This window comes from Triturus cristatus, chromosome 7 (assembly GCF_964204655.1).
Source record: "Triturus cristatus chromosome 7, aTriCri1.1, whole genome shotgun sequence".
Classification (NCBI taxonomy): domain Eukaryota; kingdom Metazoa; phylum Chordata; class Amphibia; order Caudata; family Salamandridae; genus Triturus; species Triturus cristatus.
Window position 1 is genome coordinate 1,716,235,833 of NC_140590.1, and position 26,114 is coordinate 1,716,261,946.

At 42.8% G+C, this 26,114-nt stretch overlaps 1 protein-coding gene across 1 annotated transcript in view; it reads left to right on the forward strand.

Moving 5' to 3' along the window:
* The window catches only part of LOC146812866 (alpha-2-macroglobulin-like protein 1), a 252,930-nt gene that overhangs the window by 186,156 nt on the left and 40,660 nt on the right, over window positions 1-26,114 (forward strand). Inside the window, exons 19-26 of the mRNA XM_085619942.1 lie at window positions 1,180-1,405; window positions 2,015-2,141; window positions 5,271-5,392; window positions 8,845-8,896; window positions 11,133-11,219; window positions 12,163-12,339; window positions 15,133-15,214; window positions 17,719-17,875. Coding sequence (XP_085476068.1) covers window positions 1,180-1,405; window positions 2,015-2,141; window positions 5,271-5,392; window positions 8,845-8,896; window positions 11,133-11,219; window positions 12,163-12,339; window positions 15,133-15,214; window positions 17,719-17,875 — 1,030 coding nt within the window. The remainder of the gene's footprint in view (window positions 1-1,179; window positions 1,406-2,014; window positions 2,142-5,270; window positions 5,393-8,844; window positions 8,897-11,132; window positions 11,220-12,162; window positions 12,340-15,132; window positions 15,215-17,718; window positions 17,876-26,114) is intronic.

Genomic DNA, 26,114 nt, shown 5'->3' on the forward strand with positions numbered 1-26,114 from the left:
ACTGGGGTGGTGTAGTGGGCAAAAGAACGATGGATTTAACCCAGATCTCTTGACTGGGGGAGAATGTATGCATTGTCAGCATTCCGTCCATCATTTGTTTGTTGTAACGCTTTTCGCCCTAAGTGGGATGGGTATTCCCAGACGTGGGACCCGTGCTCACTACGCCACTGGAGTCAAGCTATCCTGGCTGATGACGGCTGATAGCCAGAAACCGGTCCTAGGATGCTTGATTCCGGTCCAGGGAAGACATGGCTTGGCAGTTCGGGCTGGACTGTTCCCATGAGGCACAGGGTCAAGACTGATTTGCATATGGCCATGTCTAAACTGGGGTGGTGTAGTGGGCAAAAGAACGATGGATTTAACCCAGGTCTCTTGACTGGGGGAGAATGTATGCATTGTCAGCATTCCGTCCATCATTTGTTTGTTGTAACATCATTCTCCAGTGGAGCAATCATCTCAGGGGGCGCAGAGGCCTCCCAAGTTGTGCTGACCTGGCGTCACCTGCACAATGACATTTAAAGCGGTTCCCTTCTCACAACAATCCCCGTAGAGCAGATGGGCCGTGATTGCAACAATGTCTTCCATACAAACACAACAGCTGCTGCTCCCATTGAGTTCTTCATTAAGATCAGATTTACACTCCAGTTAGTTTCAAAAGAAGACAAAAGACAGAAGAGAGTATTTTACTCTTCATGGAGAAAACCCTGAATTGGGTAAAGTAAAGGCAGTTCAAGTATACACAACGCACCAGGTAATGTATATAGAGGACAATATGTTAGTAGTATTCCATGCATTTTTGTACCTTTGGATTGTAGAGTTTACTCCAGGTTTCTAGGCTGGAGGACCATTTGTGCAGAACATGAGTGGTACATTTCTCAGAAGACAGCTGGAGTGGTATTTTGTGCAGTGAAACCTCTTATGGTGGTACCACTCATAGCTGTTGCTTGGATGAAGGAAGCTGAGAGTGGTATCCATAGTCCTGTGGACCATGGAACTTTGTGGCCTGAAATGATGTGGTGTTCTGGCTCTTGTCACTATGGGCTATGGAGTTCCTTCTGTGATTGATGTCGCATTACTGAATGTTGCACCACTGGAAAGAGTGATTGATACTAATCTCCCTCTCTTGACCTCAAGGCTTGAATATCCCTCTGATTGCACCTTTCCCCTTTCTCCTTCTAGAGAGTCTGGGACAGCTACAATCCCCGTCACCGTCCCCGACACCATCACAGATTGGGTTGCCGGTACCTTCTGCCTGGCGGATATCGGTTTTGGAATGTCTTCTCCAGTGACACTGAGGGCTTTCAAGCCTTTCTTCGCAGAGCTCTCACTGCCATACTCAGTGGTGCGGGACGAGACCTTCACCCTCAAGGCCAGCGTCTTCAACTATATGAAGGAGTCCATAAAGGCGAGTACCTAGAGAGCAGGTCAGAGCGATGAGGCCAAGTCCTGAGACCTCGATGGGAATTTCACAGAGATACATCTTGTGCAAACAATATTTTATCATGGATGGGGCAGGCTGATGGGCATGCTCCAGTAAAGACGACTGTCAGTAGCAGCAAGGATTACCGACAGAGCTATTCACCAACATCTGTTGGTTGGTGTTAATGTTGACTATGTATAATATTTCAGGGTCATCTTTGTCAAATCCCCCTTTTTTAGTTCCTTTCTTCCCAATGATTAATGAATAGGTCTCAATGTTATTTTGGGAAGGACAGTTTAGTTTTTTCAATGTTTTGAAGAGCAGTAGATATATCTTTGGTAATGTTGTCCAATATCCCTAAGAGATGTCTAGGGCCCCTTTCTGCACATTCAAGGGGAATTAATCAACTATTGGAATTAAAAGCAAAGTTAGTTGCTAGTTTCCAGAAAGTGAAAAAATATTAAAGGTCAACTAAAAATCATTGTGGCAGAAAGATGACAAAATTAGGACTGCAGCTGTTGTTTAGTAAAAGATGCAGCAGTTAGGGACAACTAGAGAATGTGAAGTCTTATGCGATGTGTTGGTCCCGTGCAGATCCAAATACATCTTTTGAAATCAGAGGAGTTCAAGGTGGAAGCCCATCCTAAAAGAGAGTACACCTCCTGCCTCGGTCCCAGCGAAGGGAAGACATTCTCTTGGTCGGTCACAGCGTTGAAACTGGGTAATGCTACTTCTTGCTTCAGTGTTCGTTCTTTTCTTCTGCTGTTAATTCCTTTTCTCCATTCTTACACCTTTTAATTTCCTCCTTTTCCCTTCTCGTTTCCTTCATTTTCTTCCTTCCTTCATTCCTTACTGCTTCCTTCTTTATCATTGTTCTTTTTCAGCTCTAGTCTTCATCTCTTCGTTAAATCGTTTAATTCCTCAGACCTTCCGTGCAAGCAGTTGCTTCTTATCTCTTCATTCCTTCTCTCATTCGTACCCTCCCAATCTTATTTCCCTAAATCATCCTTCTCACCTTCCATTTCTTCCATCCTTATCCCGTTCATCCTCTATAGTCATTCTATTGCCTCTCCTCTTCTCAGTCCATGCCCAATTCATGAACACTTTCTTTCATTCTCCTACTTTATCATTACCATTTTCCCCATCAAATTAATTAATCTCTTTAATCTCCTCTCTTAGTCCCTTGATGCTTTTTCCCTCCATGCATCATTCTGAGGGTTATCAGGCAGCATTAATGCCCCCACAGAATGGTGGCTGGAGAGCCCACTGATTTATATTAGCCAGACTGCCACCATTTACAGCCGCATCAACAAGGAGACACAGGGCCATGCTAAGCACGGTGGTGCTTGTCGGAACTGGCTGCGGGTGTCCCTGCTGCACACTGTCATGGGCACCTGGAATGAGGGTACTGCTAATCTATGTCCAATAGGAACATATAGGTGATTGTCTATTCTTTATCAAATGTCATTTAATTCAATTCAAAATGTAGCACATGCTGAAGTCAGTCCTCACTTGCAGGATATCATTTCTAAAACTCTATCCATGGTCCCCCATGGAGTGACTACAAACATCAAAGATCCTCCCCCAAAGGCTCCAGATATAAATATCATGCCAGTGATGGGTCTAATCCATCTTCATATTTCGCTCATCGACACAGCCCGTTCAAAAAACTTATTTTGACCATAAAGGACTAACCAGGAGATGTATTGTGAGTCAGTTTTGACAAGACTAAGCATTCTTTTTTCAAAACTATAATTGCAAATTTTTTATAACGTCATTTTCTCACAAGATTAAAATTGATGGTCAAAAAGTGTCTGTATCACCTCCCGCTCCTGCCATCTCCTTTGTAGAACAAACTTAAACATTTATCCAGATCAACAGAAAAATTGACAGAAAAAGCTAAAACAAGAAGTGGCTACTAAATGGCCAGCTCGAGAAATATTTGTTCACTCTGTTACCATCAGAATGGCACCTAACCTAGTGCGTCGAATTTCTAAGTTGTTGATTGGTCGGCACAGCCCTCGGTTTCTTTGTCATGCAACACACTTTGTAGGTACTCTAAGGGACACAGGACATCAGGATTATAGGTTTCTGTGCCAGGAAATAATGAAGTTGTGTAGTTGCCTCAAGGGGAACTTCACATGCCAGTGAGCGGCTGACTGTCAATGATTAGGAACTATCACTATGCAAGTAGAGTTTAAAGTTTAAAAACTGTAAAAAAAAACTTGCTCCTCAAGAAAAACTTTGCTAGCAATATTTTTAGTGCAGGAGTTGTTTAGTATAGTGAAGGTGAGTGAAGTTGGGGAACCTTCCTGGATTAGCAACTTCAAAAAGTGAAGTTTCCCAACTTCACTGGACAACTAACACCATTCACTCACTGCTGCCCTTTAGTTGTTGGTATGGTATGTGTGGAAAGAAGTCAACTGATGCACTCATTCTTTTGAGTGGATTGCAGAAATCTCTTACAGAACTCTTTCTGGGGTCTTGTGAGGCACCTCTGTGACCAGCATGGAAGGTGCTCCACGGCAATATCTTGGCTAAGAAGCTGCCATTTGCTCTAACTTGTAGGCTCACTTGAAATCTGGGGTTGATGCACCACTGTGCTCCTCCTGGCTGAGCAGTGGTGGTGCTTGATGAAAGATTTTTCATTGTTTCCTATCGCATTGAAGGTGGGGACGTGGGTTTCTGCTTTGTATGTGTCACCCTTGTTAGTGCATTTGCTCCTGTGCTGTGTGAGCTACAGGCAGTAAATTACAGGTGGCTCTCTGGAGCTACAGATGAAAGGAGTCACAGGTGATCATGCCAGAAATCTTAACATTTTCCAGTGGTTTTGGACAATCTTCCAATGGGGTTTTTACTCTATTTCAAGATGGAGGAGACACAAACACTCCACATGAAAATCTGCCAAGGCAAGAGGACAGCAACGTCCTCTTCCCCACTTACTTTTCCTGTAAGCCACACTTACTAAGGGGACCTTATCTGAGGAAGAAGCCACAGTGTCACAATTCAGTCAAAGTGCCATTTTCATGGGGTTCATTGCCCTCTTGCTATATATTTCTGTCCTAAGGTTTTCGCTGGAATTGTCTTTATCTCTGCAGATTTTAGTTCCTCTGGTTTGTTCTGTTATTTTTCAATTGGCTATTCTTACTTTCAAATACAACTTTAAAAGTGTGGTCTGCAGTCAAACCTTGCTTGGGGTATTTTTGCCTTCTGTGTTTTTCCCCCCAGAAAGTGACCCTGTCAAGGAAGTATCTCTCTTTACCAAGAACATTTGGAATCTGGTAAGACAAAGAGGCTTCAGAGGGAGTCTTTCCTACATCAGGCAAACTAAGCAATGAAGAAAGAAGTATCATTACAGCCTGTCTTTGATAGGCCTCTTCTCTACACTCCTGTTCATATTCAACACAGGAAATTCAACCCACAAACTGAATCTAAATACAATTATTTGTAAATGATACAAGTTGATAAGTCAAGTTAGCTGAGCTGAATGCAGAGTTAAAACACCATGAAGTCAGTTGGGCATTTTGGGCAATGAGATGATATTGTTAAAAGCACATTTTTAATAAGGGGCCAGGCAACTATAACACACTGCTTTGCAAAATAAATTGTGTGACATCAGCAGTGACACCATATTTTCTGGCCTACAGTCCATTATACTCTCCTCTTTGCTCCATTCTTCTTTCGTGCTTGACTTCAACCCTCTTTTGCCTACTTTACTCCTGCTGTTATCCCTCCTCCTCTTTCATTGACCACTTAATTTATTTTTCTCTCTATTGACTGCTCAGTGGACCCCGCCACTCCCCCTTACCCCTTCAGCCTATCTCACCCAGTGTCCTCTCCCACTTTTCAGGTGAAGTGAACCTGACGGTCACCACGGAAGCTCTGGACTCCAAAGACACATGCAGCAATGGGATCACTGTGACACCCACTGAAGGGCGCATTGACACAATCATCAAACCCATTCTTGTCAAGGTAAGTGTTCTAATGAGAAATGACTCCCAACTGTTTCCTTGCCATATAGGACTCGATTTCATTTCTTCATTGTTTTCAGTTTTGCGGTCTTGCTACTGACAACTTTAGCTGTCTGTTGCAGGTGGTGTTGTGACCAACACATTATTGTATACTTAGGAGTGTGAATTGGGTTAGCCCTTTGGTTATGATTTGATGGATTTCTTGTCTATTTCAATTCCCTCCTCCTGATATGATGGCCTTCCTCCCTGTTCTTGCATTTTTCTTGCCCCCAGAGTAGGTTCACCCTGCTTTTTGATTGGTTCAGTGTATCCTCCCTCCACAGACATCAGGGAACTGATTTTCTTTAATTATTTTCTGTTCCATTTGAGCTTTAGCACTCAATGGGAGCTCATGACCTGCTCCTTAGTCTCGTTTCTATTTTTCTGACACATGCTTTCTCTTTCCATATCTTAGTCTACTGTAAGATGGTAGACACCATCTTGAAAGTATAGAAAATAATGTTCCAAGCATTTAGTATTACAAATACCCACAGTGACATTTTACAAGTAATCACAAGGATTGACAAATCCAAAAGCAACAGTGTTGGCCATCTTTGAACATTGATTTTGTTACGTCGAACAACAGCCATCATCTAGATGCAGTATGGAATGCAATTAGAAGTAAAGGAAATGATGTTGGTGATCTTGTAAAGCAATCTGCTATGCGTCTAAGTTGGAATCACTTGGCATTTATAAGGTTCCTGCAAATAGCCCAGTCTCTTCCAACAAGCGAAATGGTGCAGAAAAACAGATATAAATCCTGTTATGCATTTTCAAAGGCAAAGTGTACGAGTCAGGACACAACGTATTCTGCATCCACAGTCGTAAAGTTTCCAAAGATGTAATAGGCAACGCGTTTCAACCAACCAGTATTCTTCCCAGCCTTAAACATTTACAGGCACATGCATCAACCACAAAACCGGTCGCAAACGGGCAGATTCTCAGAATCTGCCCCTTTGCGACCGGTATTTTTGCATTTGGGATGCATCATCCCAAATGCAAAAATCGCAATTTAAGGAATCTCAAAATAGCGATTCCTTAAATAGCGATTGCATTTAAGGAATCCCTAATTGAGATTCCTTAAATGCAATGCATTAAAGTTAAAAAAATAGCGATTTCGCTATTAGCGGGAGCAAATTACCATGAAGCTGGACTTCATGGTAATTTGCTAAAACTTAGAAAAATGCACTTATTTGCATTTTTCTAAGTTTCATGTTGCGCACACACATGCCCTTAGAGCATGTGTGTATGCAACATGTGTGCAGTGTTCAAATACATGGGTGCAATAGGGTGTCATTTTGACACCCTTGCACCCTAGAAATTGCGGGAGCAATTTGCGAGTACCTACTGGTACTTGCAAATTGCTCCCGCAATCTCCAATGCATTCCTATGGGCCTGGAGGCCCATAGGAATGATTGGGAAGCCATTCATTAATTGCGACTCGCAATTTGTGAGTCGCAATTAATGAATGTTAAGAAATCGCTATTTTAATAGCGATTCCTACATGCATAGGGTTTTGCGAGTCCTTAATTGCGATTCCTTAATATTCGCAATTAAGGACTCGCAAAAGCTTTTCTTGATGCAATAGTGCACAATTTCCTTCTAAAACATACCATAAACAATAGACATAGAAAAAATCTATGTGCATTTTTGTGCTGTGGGGTATCTCTCTCATACTGAGAGTATGTTTGGGGAAGAGCAGGAGGTTCCCGGTTGGTAACGAAGCTGTGGGTGTTGGTAGCCGTTTCGAGGCGGATGTGTATTGCATAAATTGTGCATATTACTGTCATTATTTTACCTTTGTTATGCAGAATGAACCAGGCTTGCATTTCCATTGAAAGGGACACTTAAGCCACTTGGCTGTCAAACCTGCACTCTGACCTTTTCTGTGCTGCTAAAAGTTGTTTGTGCTTTGTGTGCACGTGGCCTGCCATGGTGGCAGTAAGCGTGCGAACAAAGAAACAAATTCTCCCATCCATTAGGGCTTCACATGTAAATGATTCCCCCTTCATTTTCCATGTGTTTTATGTTACAGTGAAACAGGAATAACTAGACTATGCGCTGTAAATAGAACTCAAATAGTGCATTTATGAGTTTTTGAAGCATACAGAAATAGTAACGCAAGGCAACATATATATATATTTTTTCTTTATATGTTGGTGTTATTTGTTTATGGGTCTGGTAATATTATAAGAACGATTCTGTTTTCTTTTTTGTGACCATAAACGTGACCTGCATATATTCAGAAACAACAGGCAATGAATCAAATGTACAAATGTTTTTCTATGTCTGTTATAACCAAACTCACATAGTCGTTTTCCATGTCTATTGTTTATTGTATGTTTTATAAGGAAATTGTGCATTATAAGTATTCACGGCCGTGAGGAAGGCCGGTTGGCTGAAACGCGTTGCCTTATAAATCTTTGGAAACTTTAGACTGTGGAGGGCAGAAAACGTTGTGTCCTGCCGCCGACTCTTTTCCTTCTAAAAACACTCTGCATCTATATGCAATCTGACAGCTGTCCTGGAAAAATGCACAATAACAATCAAAGAATGGTTTATTATTATACCAATTTATTTATTTTTCTTCACTTCATTACAACAACAATAAAGATAGTGTGTTCTATTTCTTTTATTTATTACTCCAGTAAAGTAGTTAGTTTTTCAAATGAGTATGTCACCTAACTCTTTACCTCATTTATGCAATAGTGCATTTGAGATATTCTAGCCTTGGAAATCAAGAAGAGATGAAGTAGTGTGAGAGACGGAAGGAAAGAGAGAGAATACAGGAGAGAGAGAGAAAGCAAGGGAAAGAGAAACAATGAGAGAAAAAAACTAGTGCTATGTGTCATGTTAATCAATATGTCATTATTATTTGGTTGGTCTGTCAACATGTGGGATTTAGAATTGTTACCACTCACTCACGCACTCAGTTTGACATCACTTAAGGAGCATGGCAGGAGATTGAAATGTTATTTCAAGAACATAATATCAGAATTTGGCATTACTCTAGGAATATGATGCTAGCCTCTGAGCAAGTTTCAGGAGACTTAAGTCTGACTGTAATATCACAAATATAAAACTGATTTCAAACTAGAATCCTTCTGAAAAACCTGACATCACGCTGCTGCAGAATGTGAGAACTCTGACTCCAGACAGACTCCAGTAACTGTCCATCTGACTGTAACAACACTCCAGTAGCCTGCCTTCTAGGTGTAACTATACTCCAGGAATCTGATGTCGTACTAGCACTTTTAATGGAGGCCTTACGTCTGTCTGGGCCATCACATCCCTATTGGGGTTCGGCTAGTCAGTGGGACCTCACTTGATCCAACAACTGTGTATGTCTCAAGTGCATGCTGAGTGCTGACTTACTTGGAGGTTCTCTGATTGTTTCCTTTTCTGTCTTTTCAGCCCGGTGGCGTCCTGGAGGAGAAGGCTCACAGCTCTCTCCTCTGTGCACAAGGTAAAGCTCTGACTGCCATTTTGTGGGAGGGAAGTGTGGAAATTTCACCACTAGAACCAACTAAGATATAAAATTGCATGCTTGCTTCAGATGCAGCAGAGGGTCAGTCTCCTCCCTGGGAGAGACTAACGGATTGTCTCATTGAGAAGGAATGTAAAACCCCCTAAAGATGATAAGAGGAATGCTTGCAAATAGTCTAACCACTAGGAGATGCTTGGGGCAGCACTCCAACCAATCGTTTTCTGCCCACTATGCTGCCTTAGGTTAGACCCAGCCATATGCAAATCCGCCTTGGTCGTGCTCGAATACGAACAGTCCCACTCGAACTGCCAAACCAGGTTCTCTCTGAATCGGAACACAGGCAATCAAAGCCCTTTTCAACGTAGGTGTGCCTCTTCAGTCAGAGGCAACTTGGAGACTCACACCTGAGCATCTACTTGGCCACTTAGGGCATGACATTAAAAATACAAAGATGTTGGGACGAATAGCCTAATTACTGACAATCATTTTTTCCTTTTTTAATCCACTATGCCACCTCAGATTAGACCAAGTCATACACAAATCAGCCTTTGTCCTGCTCCAATAGGAACAGTGCAACCCAGACTGCCTAGCCAGGTCCTCTCTGAGCTGTAACTCACAAAATCCAAGACTGGTTATGGCCTGGTTGGGCCTCTTCAGTCAGATGCATCTCGGTTCCAGTGGCACAGTGAGCACAGAACTCATGTCTAGGCATAACCTTGGCCACGAAGGTATTACATCATAGCAGATAAAAGGTGATGGGAGGAATGCTTGCAAATAGTCTTACCACTGGCAATCGCTCAGGGAATCATTCCAACCTGTTATTTTTAAACCCGCTACGCTTGTTCATAGTTTGTGCGTTTAATGAGAGGGAATTATCAAAGAGATTGGGGTGAGAAGGTTAGAGGGTGAGCGAGTAAGTGGGGGCAATGGAAGAGCAAATTCACAGATTCATGGATGAGTAAGTGTTTTAATAGTGTGAACTGAATGAAATCTGACAAGTGGAAATTCCTGCCCAAGATGGGCAGATCAATAATCCATATTGTGAAGGATCTGGACTGTAAAAACAGATATGACCAGCAGCAGCTGCATACTATATGTATCATACTAACAAGAAGACTGGATCTTTGAGGGGCAGTAAAAAGAAAGAGTGTGGGGAACAAAGTGTGGAGCTTTCCTGGCAAGATACTGCTAGCAATGAATATGCCCAATACAATTTATGGTGTTTACAGACAACCCAAAATTGGATCCATATTCCACTGATGAGACCCATTTCAGTCTTTGTGGCCCTTGAGACTTCTTTCCCACCAATAAAACTCCACTTTTGTTTCTTTTTTTTAAATGTATTTCAAAGTATTTTATTGAGTTATGCAGGCAGAGTTAGACAGTGGTAAACAGAATAAATACACAGTGGGAAAGGTCGGATACCCGAGGGGGAGGGGGTGTAAGCTGTGCATAAAATGAAGCAGTTGACATTCTGCAATATTGATTGAACAGTGAAATGCATAGAGAATATAGCATAAGCACGTGGGTGACATGAATGGCATATTAGCATAACATTATAATACATACAGTACGGGCTGTAACACTATGCATACACAATTTGTGTCAACATTAAATAGCAGTAATTAATTTTATAAGCATGCTGAATAGGAAGGATTATATTAGAGGTAAGCAGAATTATATACCATGACATCTATGATCTTGTGGGATGCACAGAGGTGAATATAAAGGTTGTGTCACACAAGCATGCGGTAGGATGTTGGTAATAGAGGTTGTATGGCTTAATGTAGAGGATCACCTTGGTGTAATGGATAAATGTATACATCTTGAGGAGGCAGTGGGAAGGAGCAGTAGCTATTCAGTGGTTCATGGAGGTTTGTATGCAAAGTCCCTTGCATCCGGTGCATTCCAGATTGGGTGTCGTGAAGCTCTCCATGGGGATATTTGGAGAGCAATGTTATCAGCACCCCTAAGGAAAGAGCCACTCCTGCCATTTAAAGAAGGGGACCGCATTGAAGTTGACTTTTGTTGATCTTTGAGTGCACAATTAAGAATGAGACTTTATGGTATAAGAAGTGCTTTTTATGAATGAACAGTTGTTTGTTAAATTGAAACCGAATCTGAAGAAGAGACATGGGGTTAGGTTTCTACATTCAAAGCGTTCTAGCCACTACCGGTGATATGATATTGCTGTTTCTTGATGTTTTTCCCCTAGGAGACAGTGAGGCATCAGAGGTGGTCTCTCTGAAGCTCCCGGAGAACATTCTGAAGGATTCAGAGCGAGCGCATGTATCGGCCCTGGGTAGGAAAGACTTTCCTTGTTTAGACTTGCTTTTTTGCAGAGCTTTATGTTTATTGAATCACTTCCTGTCTCCTTGTATCATATCCTATTTCCTTGTATTTTACCATTGTAAAAAGGCATGATTCAATATATTCTTCCATGGTTCATTGCAGGAAGTATTAGTTTGTTGAAACACTTCCAACTTCAGAAATTCTCTTGGTGTTTCACTACATCCACATTGATGTGCTGCACCACTACCTGCTTCATTGCATCCCTTTGTGTCTCAATAGAGAATTTCCTGATACGCTGATTTGGTGCATCATTTCTTACCCCATCCCCTTGTTTCATGTCTCACTGCAGCTCTTCATGGCTCATTGCATTGGATAATAGTTCAGTGCCAACTTCCTTTCTTTCCTTTATGCCACTCTTCCCTTTTTCTACCTCACTCCCTCCTCCCCTTTTGCCAGCCGTTCCACTTTTGCTTCCTCCTTTTCCCTTCCTTACTCCCTTCTATTTGCCTTTTTTAATCCTACTCTTGTTTCCTATAACCACACATACACACTTCACTCTTCTCTTCACTGCCACATTTTTTCTCTTTCACACCCTTCTTTCCTCTTTATTCTTTTTTTTTTTACTCCTCTTCACTCTTTTCCACTCTTTAGTTTTTTGTCCCCTTCTTCTTTACTTCTTTCCCCATTTCCTCTCTCCTCTCTTCTGTTCATTTCTCTCAGTCCCTTTCTTTATGATGCATGTGTTCCCTCCTTTTATCAATACCCCTCATAGTACCACCCATGGTTTCCATTCCACATCCCCAATCTCATAAACATTGAAGTAAATTACATCATTACCGCCTTAGGTTTGTCCACTAAACCTTTACATTGATGTTAATAACTGTGAGCTTGTGTTCAGTGCTGTTGTTTGTGTGTGTCCATTCTCATCACTGCACTGCCCTTATTCTGTATAGGTGACATCATGGGCACTGCCCTGCAGAACATCGACAAACTCCTGACCATGCCCTATGGCTGTGGCGAGCAGAACATGGTCAAGTTTGCCCCAAATATCTACATCATGCAGTACCTAACACGGACCAATCAAATGACACCAGAGATTAAACAAAAGGCAGAGGAGTACCTGAAGAGTGGTGAGTGCAGAATGGCTGAGATAAATGTGTCATTGTTTCCTGTAAAGGGCATCTCCTAGGGCTTGGGCATTATTTTGCTTCAGGTGGGCATCCTCGGTGAAGGTGACCATTCCTGACCTTAGGTGTTTGACTGTGATACAGCGGCATGTGCGGCACATTCTGAGCAGTAGTGGCAATGTTAGTCCTTAAAGAAAGGGACAGGCTGTTATTTAGGGAACCAATCCATGCAATCAATAAATGCAGTTGGTATTGGGTGTACACGCTTTGTTGTGGGGACTACAGTTTGCCCAAAATGAAAAGGTGTTTTTTGGCTAAGCAGATTGTGTTTTGGCTGGAAATTTGAAGCTGATTTTGGGAATAAAATGTTTGCTTAGCAAGGGGTCTACAATACACTTATTTGTGTTGGAATTCCTGCTAACTTTGGGGTACTTTTTGCTGATACTTTTCCCTTGGTGCCAGAGGGCAATGAATGCTTCCGAGAGGCATTTCTTCATCTATATTGATAAATATCAGTGCTGCTGACTGAAGCAACAGTCTGTAAGACTGGTGTGGTCTTATGTCCAGGCCTGCTGGCTGCCTGTAGTGTCACAGTAACCCCAGCTGAGCTTCAAGTGTCTGAGCTTGTGGGATCTGTCGAACATGAGGGAGAGCTCTGCAGTCTACGGGGTGAATGAGATTTTGTAATTTGTCATTCCCTGTTCTGCCTCTTTCCAGTAGATTCTGTCTTACTATATGCCTTCTTTCATAAAGAGTTTGAAGGTAGATTTGAATAAAAATGCTATACAGATATTTCATGATTAAAGGCTATGTAGGATTGCATAGCAAAATTTCACAAACTGCTTTTAAAACGTTTGACTTTATAGACAATTTCTAGGAAACCTACATTGAGAAATACTCCATTGTGCAAACATTTAGCCAAGGTTTATTGGAAAGGTGAGCCTTTCAATGCTTTCTGGGTGGATCTGATGTTTCTGGCATTGCATACCAGCATGTCAAATATTTCATGAGTTTATTTTCAGAATTGCCTACAAAAACGTATGATTTAAGCCAAATTAATTAATAATTGTGATGCAGAATGGACAATTTGGCCTAATTATTTTCAACAATATCTCGGGTGCCGGATCCCGCATAGAGACACTTTACTTTTTATACAGCATGCACCCCCTACTCATCACTTCCTTGTCATAGTCCATGTGTAAGTTCTATGCCAGCTCCACATTGTAACACCTATTGTGAAACATAAATGTCCTGATATCACCTGGTTGTTGCATTCCAGGTGTCTGTCCTTTGTGGTGACAGTTTTGCAGGTTGTCCATTTGTGCTCTACAAAGACTTTAGCAATTTCTCATTTTCAAAATATTTACCTAAGTTCACCTGATCTTCACCTTTTTTTCTGCGAAGAAGACCTTTCCCTTAAATCCTTATACATTTTGTGTTTGTTATTTTCCCACAGTGGGATTAATTTATTCTTGCCCTAGATAGGAGTAAATCCCTGGCTGTCTCCAGGGCAGGGATGGGTTACAGAGGAGTAATTTTGTGACTACCCAAAAACTCTTAGGCTTGTTGGTTCTCCCAGGCTTTTCCAGGCACTCCCTCCTTGCTGAATTATCCAATCATCGCCCATGGGAGATGAGTTACCCATACATAATAATTTGCATCACTCATTACATGTTAAATGACAACATTGATGACAGCACTCATTAAACTTAAAGAACAGTATTGTTCAAATTAATAATGAGTGCCACTGTCCCCAGGTAATGTGTGAGGTAATAATCAGTACTTGATGGGGCACAATGTAAGTAAAGTAAATTAACTAAACTCTAACTGGCATACTTCAGTGTTTTACCATATTTTTGAATGTTAATTCTTTTCTCATTTCAACATCTAACTATAACATCACAGGGAAGGGAGCATGAAGGTGGTGGTGGGAGGGAAGCAACAAACAGCAGATGATGGAAGCAACAGATTGGGCAGATAATTAAAAAAAAAAACTATATTAAAAAGTCAGAGGAGGCAGCACTGGGCAGGGTTGGGAAGGAGGGAGTAAGACGAAGGGATTCAGAGGGCAGGTCAAAGAAAAAACATCACCTAAAGGAGAGAGCATAAGAGGAGAGTGAGCAACATGCAGCCTTCTGGGACAGGGGTTGTGGGATTTGGCATTGAGGAAGCAGCACATGAATGAGATCCCAGAAAAACATGCACTCTCATGGAGCGCTCAAAGAAAAAACAGTTCCTTAAATGTGAGCAGTGAAAGGATGCAAGTCAGAGAGTCAGAAAGTTTGTTAAGAGGCTATGATTGGGGCAAATTACATTACTCTGGTAAGTCAAGAAAATAAACCCATAGATGCAAACAGTTAAGTTAATTGGGCCCACAAAATAGTATGGGGCATCATTTACACATGGGCCATCTTGAAAATTCGCTTGAAGTCCTCTGTTTTGACAAATAATGCATACCTCTATGTTGTCGGTTACTTGAGTTCTATTTGCAATGGAACCTCATTTTGGTGGAAAGTCTCCGCGATGATGCTGGTGGAGCTGCCGGGATGGTTGTGTGATGTCTTTGGTAAATAAACCTACAGAATTACTTCACCTGACACCCGTTGCATGTTTATTCAAAGGATGCCTCACAGCATCTTGCCTTTATTCTTTCCTTGCATATTGCCTCAAATAGCTTTGAGGCCCTTCCCCTCCAATGACTAGGGATGTGATGTCACTTGCAGGCAGCAGAATAAATGTCCTTTCAAAAAATTTAAATGAGAAAAATGGCCTCTCACTTCATTTCTCTTTCTGCAGGGTACCAGAGGCAGCTCAACTACAGGCATGATGATGGGTCCTACAGCGCCTTCGGCAAAAGCGATCAGGAGGGAAACACCTGGTACGTGTGTCTTTGCACCTGTATTGCTACCTACATGTAATAGTGAGCCAGGAATGTGTATGGAGGGGGCTCTTTTCAGAGCTGTGTGCAGTTTTGTTCACAAATGGTCAGTATTTGTTGTATCAAGAGTGGCTCCTGTTTTAATCACAACTTGGGAGGGGTGGATGGATGGATGGATGGATAGGTTGATGGGTGGATGGGTGGGTGATGAATAAATCAATAGAACTGCACATGAATCCAGTGATAAAACAATGAGATGAATGAAGATATGAATATGGATAGATGGGAGAATGAATCCAAGTGGGAAATTGATGACTGAATCGGTGAGTGCTTTTTTTAGGGTGGATGAATGCATGTATGGTTGAATACGTACAGGCGCAAGGGGAGAAGATGATGAATCTGTGTGTAAAGAGACCTAAATGAAAGAAAATAATGAATGGGTGGGTGGATAGGAGTGTTAGCATGTAATAGATGGTAGGATGATGAAACATCCGCGTGTGGGAAAATGAATGCATGAAAGTTTGAGAATGAATGTATAAATAACGTGGATGCATGAAAGAATAAGGGCGCATCGAATCACACAGTAAAGGATGGGAGAATGAACATAGACTTGAAATATCCCTGTTAAGAGAACCTAGGGGCATATTATCAAGACAGGTGATAAAATTATCTTTAGCTAAAACGGTGATAATGGGCTTGATAATATGCTCTATGGAATTACAATTGAAGCCCATGTTAGATGTGAAGGACATCTAACCTGAGCTTCAGCTGGAATTCCATAGAGCATATTATCAAGTCCATTATCGCCATTTTAGCTGCAGTCTTGATAAGATGGCGACCTTCCTACACTAAGTGCACAAGGAAAGGCACAAACTTCTGAAACAGCCTCTAGCAAGGAGAGGGGGACAGGGGAAGAAGGGAGGCTAGAGGAGTGATCCCAAATGTGAGCTATACATACGCTGAATCTCCCCTGGAAAGATATAAGCAACACCTTCCTGTTTACACTCGCACACCCAGAAAGAGAGCCACATGGACAGGGTGGAGGCAGCCCTGCTCCAGACCTAGTACCATATCCAAGGCCCCTGGCAAACAGCTTCAAGGCCACCCACACATTAGACGTTTGAAGGAAATGACTTGGGACACTTGCACACACACCCATCTGTTCCTTGATCTTCGGTGGAAGTCCTTCCTCCATTTACTTGGCAGCTGATTTTACCAGTAGTGACTTAAGGAAGGATGATGGCGCCCAGAGTTCAGTATTTTATATGTTCCTTGTCTTATCGTACATAAAAAAACAGTCATTGGTTAAATTTGGTAAAAAAGTGAATTTGATATAGAATAGAAAAAAATGGACCTGGCCTGACAACGGGACTTTGGGCCTGATTCTCAAAGGGCCTCCCCACTTGTGGCAGAGTCCCCACAGTCGTGGCGGAGGGGCTTGCAGTCGGGGTGGGAGGGCCTGCAATCTGGGTGGGACCTCTTCAATGAGAAACTGCACTGCGGAAGTCCCACGACAAGTGCTGGGCCCCTGATACGAGTTTGGGGCCTCTGCAAGAGTGCGGAGCCCCTTTTTGAATACGGCCCTGTATTTGTTCTTGGGGGGGTAAAGAGTACGTAATTTCATTTCTGTTATGCCTGGAATTTTGCTAAATTTACACCCATAACTGTACCTGTTGAGTAGGTTTGTCTAGTCTGTGTTTGCCCCTCGGAAGTGCTAGGAATCCTGGACCCTGCATCCTTTATCATGACAGGAACCAGTTCTTGAATGAGATTACGGCTTGTGGGATGTGGCACCGACTAGGAATAACTGTCCTTCTTCCTTCTATATGTGAATCAACAACAATGAGCTGTTTCTCAGTACAGTGCACCTGTGATCTGATGGTCATCTCAACACACTCTTGTCCTACTCCCTAAAGCCTTGGGTGTGATTATTGCTTGTTAAAGGTGGTAATTTGACAAACTATGTTCCCTAGTACCCCGCAAGCTTCTCAAGACAGCTGGTTTGTGTACACCAATCCTCCTGAACATGGGAACAGGGTACCTTAGACACTAGACTCGTCATGTCATGATAGCTCTGCTTAAATCCATATTAAGTAACCACTGTGGTATAACACGCCATTTTATTACAAGTCTTTGCCTCCTTCCCTTTTCTCAGATCGTCACCTAGAATAAAATTTCCTGTATTCTACCTTCCCTTGCCTCCACTTCCCCTTCCAGCTCATCGCTGTCGCGTCATTCTTTTCTCCTAACCTCCTTTTCTCCCCTCTTGCCTGTCCTTTTGCAATCCTGTCCCAACATCTACAGGCCGCCCTTTCCCACCTGGCCTCGTCATTTGCTTCATTTTTCTCCAATCTCCAGGATCATCACTCTTGTTTGTTCCTGTTCCTTTTCATCTCTAAGACTTTTCCTTTCCTTCATCCCAATCCTTCCCCTGTCTTTCCGTCCAACTCTCTACAGCTACAACTGTTCCATCCTTCTCACCCTCTCATTCTCTGTCTCATCAGGCTCACTGCTTTCGTCATGAAGTCCTTTGGTCAGGCCCAGGACTACATATACATTGACAAGGTGTACATCCAGCAAGCCCTCCGCCATCTGAAGGAGCATCAAGTGGAGAGCGGCGGCTTCAACAGTTCTGGCAAACTCCTAAACAACGCTCTAAAGGTATGGAGGCTCCACAAAATGGTGCCTTACCCCTTCCAGGAACGTTGCCTTTCCTTGGGCTTTAATGTATAGCATGCCAAGTGGAAGTGAATAGCTCTAAGTTTGCTTGCGAGTACAAGATAAGACATTTCCTCATGTGCATTTTGAGGGTCTTGCAAGTCATTGAAGAGTTGTAGAGGAATGTGGATGAAGTCCCAACTCCTTTACAAAGTCTAGGAGCTCTGAGGTGATTTGCATTATTTTTATTGATAGATGTTTATAAAGCACAACTGTCACCCAGCATGGTGTGCTGGCACTGAAGGAAAGGGGCTGTAGAATCACAATGTAGGTCAATTAAAGAGAGGAGCAGGAAAGTAGAGCTGTCAGAGATTTGAGGCAAGATCGACCAATCAGATGAATAGTGAGGGATAGAAAAAGGAAGAGTGTGCCAGTGTTTGACCTTTAGAAACATGAACGATGACCCCTCAATTTCAGAATAACTATTCTAGGTGAGATAAAAAGAAAGAAGAGGCAGAAATGAAAGAACAAGGAGAATCATGAAGAAATTTGAACTGATGAGACCTGGGTCCTTGTTCGTGAAAGGCATGATGGCAAAACAAAGAGAATTGAGTTTATGTATGTGCATTTTTGAATTTCTAAAGCATGAGCCTAGCTGGCTAGTGATGATGCCCTGTACAGGGGACAAGGCCCAGGGAGGAAAGGTTGAAGGGCTGAGAATTGAACCTATCTCTGGTAGTTTTCTTTAATAGGTGAGTTTCTAGTTTCTTCTTGAATTGTAGTAGGGTTGGTACTGTTTTAATTTAGTAGGGGATGTGTCTCTGGGGCATAGACTAGGAAATCTCATTTTCTTTTCAATATACTGCAGGGTTTCTGGTGATGTTGAAACTCCTTATTTGGTGTTAACCTACCAATTTTATTAGTTTGTCAGCTAGGTAAACAAGGGTCTTGGTGTAGAATGACTTGTAGTGATGCCAGGCTTGCACTGTCAATACTTTAGAATCAGTGGCGGGGGTTTGAATAAAAATTTGAAAAAATCACTTACCTGATCTTGCCGCCGTCTTTCAATCGCCGCATCTCTGCCACGTTGAGTGAGTCTCGTTCGGGGACCAGGAAGCACCCAGGCTCCCCACAGTCATCACAATGCAGCCATGCAGCTCTGTGATTGGTAAGCACCCAGGCTTCCCTGAGCCAATCATAATACTGCAATGCATGTGATTTTCTGAGTGCTGTGCTTCGGCCCTCAGCCAGGGAATGGGGCCTGGGCATGTTCTCCATGCAGGCTGTAATGCAGAGGTGCGGTCAAACATTCATGTGCTCTTTTTACAGAGTGCACAACCACTCCTCCTCCTCCTCGACGTCAGGGGAGTCAAACCCCACCCTGCCCTGACCAAATAAAATGATAATAATTCCAGGTATTATCATTGTACTTTTTAGTTTACACCCCTCATTGAGCAGTGGGGCTACGCTCCTTGGCCTTAGCAGAGGAGCCAGCACTGTTAATGATGAGGGTGAGGTCATCAGTCTGCTCCAGCCCCTTGATGAGCCATCCTACTGATTGAAGGATGTCCACCAGAGGAGCAATGATGGTCCCTGGGATGCTGTTCAGCTGGGTGTTGCCTTCATCAACATGGGAGAGGCCTAGGGTTTGAACTGTTGTTCTGAAGTCTTCACCTGGTGGAAACAATTACACTTTTTTTAAGGAGAGAGAGTTTGAACTAGACTGTTTTGGTCTTCTTGCCAATGTGTTCTTTGAGCGACAAGTTCGAATCATGGGTGTATCAGAGAGATTTGAAAATAATGTGCCTAGGATTAGGAAGCCAGATAACAGAAGACATTGTTGAGGAGATGTGCCAATGCCTAGGAAGACAACGTCATTTCAGTATACAAGTAGAGTGTAATAAGAATGCACTGTGATGTATATCAACGCACCGTTATTTGAGGCTTCCAGTAATTATACCATTTGTCTAAGGTTCAGCCACAAATCACACATTTAAAGACGCTCTTCAGGGCAGCGTTTTGATAACCTTTTTACTTCTATATACCCCCATGGAATTTGTTCAGGAGCAAGGAATGCCTGCCTAAGCAAAGTTCAACCTCAAAACAATACAGCAAAATACAGAAACAAGTCAAGGTCCAACAAATACACAACCTACGAATAATGTATTTATTGAAATTTTAATTTAAATGGAAAGGTTGGAGCTTTTCAATATTTCCATCTCTTTTCTAAACAATAAAGTGATGTTAGACTATAGCATGTCACTTTGTTTTATAGCTCCTAATGGATACTTTCTTATTGTCAGGAATATTAGTGCTCCAGTTGAGGCCACCAATCGTCCATGCTAGATTCTGTTTGCTGTACTTGCTTCACACTGCATACACAAATGAAGCTAAGGAAACCAACTTAATGTTTATATTTCAATTTTATGGAGTGTTTTAAAATTTTCAATTTTTGCTTTTGCATTCATGATTATAATATTAAACAATTAGTTAATAAAGCAAACAGTCGTGGCCTCCTGAGTAGCCGTTGTAACTCCCCACGGGGTCCTTGGTCTTCAGGTTAAGAACCACGGTTTTAGAGTGTGTTAAGGTGTATTGAGACAGTGTACTATGAATGTTCCCCCACTAATTCATGAAGAGTCCAGATATCCTTTCTTTGCTTTAAATGTTATTATAGTGTCAACACATATTCACGCACAATCTTCAAGGATGACCCCTGCCGTTGTCATATTGCAGTCCCAATTACTGCTGGTGCATGCTTTTGCAATGTTGACAAACAGCAGTGCATGTATCGCATTACATTGTACTACATAATTTAGAATTTATTGATTTGTTTCACACCCCTGATGGGGCCACCAAGAGTTCATTATGTTCCTTGGAGGCTGTTACTGATTGTTTGGGTTTGTAGCAGTGCTTAATTTGAGCCGGTGGTTTCCGGTGCTCAGCAACGGCACTTTATCATCAACACCAGCGCTTTTCATAAGCCCCAGTTAAGGACACATTAATTTATGGGGAGATTAATTGATTTGCCAAGAATCACAGGATGTTCAGCCGAGACTCGAACCTGGTTCTCTGGAATCAGCAGCTCTGGCTATTGTGCCACACCCTCTCCCCACTTTCATGGTTTGTAGTTGGTTCTGTTTTAGGTGACGCTAACAGGAGAAATGGGCTGGGGCAAGCTGCCTCCTGATGAATGCTCCAGCACTTATTTTTTACAGATTAACCTCTGGGTGGAGGGAATATTAGACATTGACCTATAATGAAGTGTGGGGGGAGGTGCATGAGGACCAAAGAGATGCTCCAATCCTGGTGTGGTAGCTCCCCCTTGTAAGCATGAAGTGTTGTAGAAAAATATAAACACAAATGCAGGCCGCACACGCAAGAATGCCTTATCTTCTTTAGGAAGGGTATGTATCGTACAATTATTTCAATGGAAAAAACAGTTTTTAAGTAGGGGTAGGCAAAATTGTGAATTATTTTTCACATGTATTGCGGGCAATTTGAAAATTGTAGGAAAATACACCTTTTACATGGAATGAAATTGGCCCATATTGCATGGTAAAATTGTACATGAGAACATACCTTGTGTGAAAAACACAACCACAAAACGAGCATAACTGCGGGAAGCATACCTGGTGAAAAAGCATAGCTGTAGGAAAGTGAAAGCCAGCAATCAACAATTATGTGATTACCTGTTAAAAAAATGTAATATATATATATATATATATATATATATATATATATATTTTTTTTTTTTTAAATAACAAACGGAAATAGCTCTTTGCCAGCAATGGAGTTCCAGATTGAACAGTTTACTGGACAACAGAAGGATAAAGTTATTTTTCAGGAGGGAGGAAGGAACTGAGGGCAGAGGTCAGTGTAGTCCTACCGAGCCTGCTTGCATCAGTAGTAAGAGTCAATAAAGAATCTGGAAACTTGTCCTTCACCCATATAACCCCAAGACTATGGACCAAAAATGCCTCCTGCGCTCCATGTTTCAAACTCAACATAAGACCTGGCTTATCGCTCTTCTGAGAGTTACCTATGGTTCTTCTTTGTTACGTACCATTAAGACAAGTAACTAGAACTCATTAAGACAATATAACGCATAGTTGCCTTGTTCCTCTTCTTTCTTCCTCCAATGCGTGATGCGTAGGATTTTCCTTTTTTTTTTTTTATCCGCATCACTGGGGTCACTATGTCGCCAAATTCTAGTATTTGAGATAGTGAATGCAAGTGGAAGAGTGGTCTTTATGTAGTCTGGAGGGTTTCTTGGTAGTTCAGTTTCCTCCTGCATCTGCAGCATTCAAAGGTAATGGAAAGGTGGCATGCAGTGCTACAGAAAATCTCTTCATATAAAATATCCTGCAATTGGTTAGATATGGGGCAGGGGGGCTCTTCCAATACAACTAACTCAATGCCTTACAAAAGAGGGCAGGTAAAGACCTTGCATGCTCGATGGCTGCGTGGCTTGGTTGGAAAGCCTGCCATGGAGTGTCAACCAGCACAAGGTGAGACAGATCTATAAGAGCCAGAGTGACTTCACCAGCTTTGACACAGTGTGTGGCATGCACACTCGGTGAATGTTGCTGGGAACATGCCACGGTACACTGGACAGCGTTACAACAAACAAATGATGGACGGAATGCTGACAATGCAGACATTCTCCCCCAGTCAAGAGATCTGGGTTAAATCCATCGTTCTTTTGCCCACTACGCCACCCCAGTTCAGACATGGCCATATGCAAATCAGTCTTGACCCTGTGCCTCATGGGAACAGTCCAGCCCGAACTGCCAAGCCATGTCTTCCCTGGACCGAAATCAAGCATCCTAGGACCGGTTTCTGGCTATCAGCCGTCATCAGCCAGGATAGCTTGACTCCAGTGGCGTAGTGAGCCCGGGTCCCACGTCTGGGAATACCCATCCCACTTAGGGCGAAAAGCATTACAACAAATGATGGACGGAATGCTGACAATGCAGACATTCTCCCCCAGTCAAGAGATCTGGGTTCAATCCATCGATTTAACCCAGATCTCTTGACTGGGGGAGAATGTCTGCATTGTCAGCATTCCGTCCATCATTTGTTTGTTGTAACGGTACACTGGACGTCAGCCCTTCCGTGCCACAGAAGGTTCTAAACGTCATGGCCTGCACCCCGCAGAGAGGCCCGTCGTCCCCCATTCGCTAGTCCATGTTGATTCACAGCTCAGGGTAAGTCCTTCCAAGGACAAACGGAAGGAACGGAAGTGGAAGTGACGTCCGAGTTTAAAAAAACTTCCACCCGTCCTCCAATAATAAACAGGCGCCGCTGTAACACTGACATGCCTCTTGCATGCCGTTGTAATGCTTACCTATGCTGATACACAGCAACCTGATGCTAACAGCTATAATACAAGTAATTGCAATATTTACATGTGTTGATATATGTCATTGCAATGCTTGCATGAAACTGTTGGTACATGTCTTTGGCATGCCTACATGCTTTTCATTAGTATGCTGAAGCACATACATGCACATCCACCTACTGGCGAGTTAATTGTCTTTCTACAAACTTCCAGCACAACTCACCACACAACATATGTTTTCATTTTCTTAACAGCATACACTAAAGACATCCCATCGCACAGGCATGTCCATGACACAGATCATTACACCCTTTCACCATTGTATTTGTCCAAACCATTCAGAACATGTTAAATATACCACACTCATGTGTACAACATTGCCTTAAAGGCATTTAATCTACTAATCATACCTCCAGACTGAAGAGCCACCCTAGCCCGGTCAATGAACCACTGTGCACCACAGCTGAGCAAAACAAATGGCAAAGGCCATCCGCAACATATCCATCAACATACTACATGGATCTATAACCGGATCTCGTCATCAACCACCTAATGTAAACATTACATAATAAAACAGTTCTACCGTAGACAGTCCTGTTCCTTTGTGAACCATTGCTAAACAGTACATTAGCTGATTCTTCCTCAACTGTCCCGTGTGAGCCATCACAGAACCGGTCCTTACACATGGCCATACTTACTTTTCATTTAAATGTCCCTTGTTGGCCTGTGCCACCAGAGCAGACGAAAAAGGTGGGCAAGAGTGTCGCATAGGACAACATGCCGCAGGCCTGTGATCTCCACGTCCAGGTGAAAATCAGTAAAATGTATTTACAGATTAGTTTACATACCTTACGTAAGATGCCAAGTTTTCTCTTTATTAATACTTAGAAACAGGTTCTTATGTCTCTTTCCAATAACCGCTGACAATTACATGCCTGTGTCGAAGCCATGTAATGCAAGTCAGGGTAAAACATTGTAACCTGGCTGTAGGAGAGTGCCCCTTTTTGACATGGCCCCCCGACACTTTTTGGCTGGTATTTAATGGGATTTCGACTGAAAGTGCACATAGGGCCCGATTCACAAAAGTAATCTGAGACAAAATCCTAACTTTACGACTTTCGGTATTCACAAAGGGCATTTAGGAGTAGTGAAGTTAGGACTCGTAACTTTACTACTCCTAAATGCCATTTGTGAATACCGAAAGTCGTAAAGTTAGGAGTTTGTCTCAGTTAAACGTAAGTTTTGGTTTTAAAATCCTAACTTTATGACTTTTGGTATTCACAAAGGGTATTTAGGAGTAGTAAAGTTAGGAATCGTAACTTTACTACTCCTAAATGCCATTTGTGAATACCGAAAGTCGTAAAGTTAGGATTTTTGTCCCAGATTACTTTTGTGAATCGGGCCCTGAGTTCCTGCTAACCAGGTCCCCAGTGCCAGATCTCTTTCCCAAACTTTACACTTGTTTCCCCCAACTTGCAAAACCTTTAGCACTTTCTGCAAGTCCTTAGTAACTGGTACTAAAAGGGGCCTGAGGTACTAAAGAGGGTCCCTAAGGGCTGCACCACAAATCGTGCCACCTTAAGGGACTCCTCATCAAACCCATGCAAGGCTGCCATTGCAGGCTGTTTCTTGGTGCAGACAAAAACGAAAACATCCCTGTGTGCATGTTCCCTAACACTGCATGGATTATTTGTAAGTCACCCCTACAACAGACTTGACAGCCGTAAGGTAGCATGCTTAATGTTACATGTGAGGGCATATCTGCATGAGCAGATATGCCCCTGTGCTGGTCAGCTCTATTCCTGCGAGTGACCAGGGGAGCCATTCTTAAACCATGTACTGGACACTGGTGAAAATGAGTCCCCCAGCTACATGATGGCTAGGATGTTTGATATCAAACATCTCATATTGATGAACCCACACTGTTTACAGTGTTGGATTTATCAATACATGCACCCAGAGGGCACCTTAGAGGTGCACCCTGAGAACCTACCGACCTCTGGTAAGTTGACTGACTGGTTTGTGTCAGCCTGTAATCCAAGACAAGTGTCTGACCTCCTAGGAGGAGAGCCTTTTGCTCTCAGGAGGTCAGGAACAAAGCTCGCCCGGGAAGAGCGTGTCACATCCCGTCCCACAGGATGACCTGCTGATTAGACTTCCTAGGCCAGCAAGCTTCAGAGAGCTGTTGCCTGCGAAATATGAATCTGGCTCCCCTCACAGGGGAGGAAACCAACCGCCTTTGTCCAGAGCCCCTTTGGCACCTAAACAGATGGGAAAGTTAGTTAGTCAGATAGGCATGCCACCCCCTGGCTAGTACTACCTCTAAGGTGTCTAATCCGAGGTGGACTTGACTTTTCAGAAGTAGCCATCTTTGTGATGGCAAACTTAGGAACTATAGAACAGAGTTGTGCCCACTTCCCACATGAAGTGGTCATATCGTGGGCATAGTGACCCCAAGGGTCAGTAGTCAATTGGCTACGACCCTACACTCCCCTAATGCCCCTAAATTCAGTATTTAGGGCAGCACCTGGCACCAGAAAATCAGATTCTGATGGCAAAAAGAAAAGCGGACCAAAAAGTAGTGAAAAGCAAGAACTGTGGAAGAAGAAACTGACTTGGCGCCAACCCTGCCTGCTTGTCTTCTGTTCCCGACGATTGCACCAAAGTTGACTCACCCTGCAAGCTGCTGTGCCTCCAAGAGCCTGGGAGGACTGCCAGCACTTCTGCCGCCAAGACTCAGGAACTCCTGTGGAGCATCGGATCTGCTTCCCCATCACCCCAAGAGAACTGTGAGGAGTCCGAACTGCTGATGGATGCAGTAACCAGATTCCTCAAAGGGCCACTGCACCCCTGCTCCAGAGACTGAGCTAAAGTGGGCCAACAGTGTCAGCATGGTCC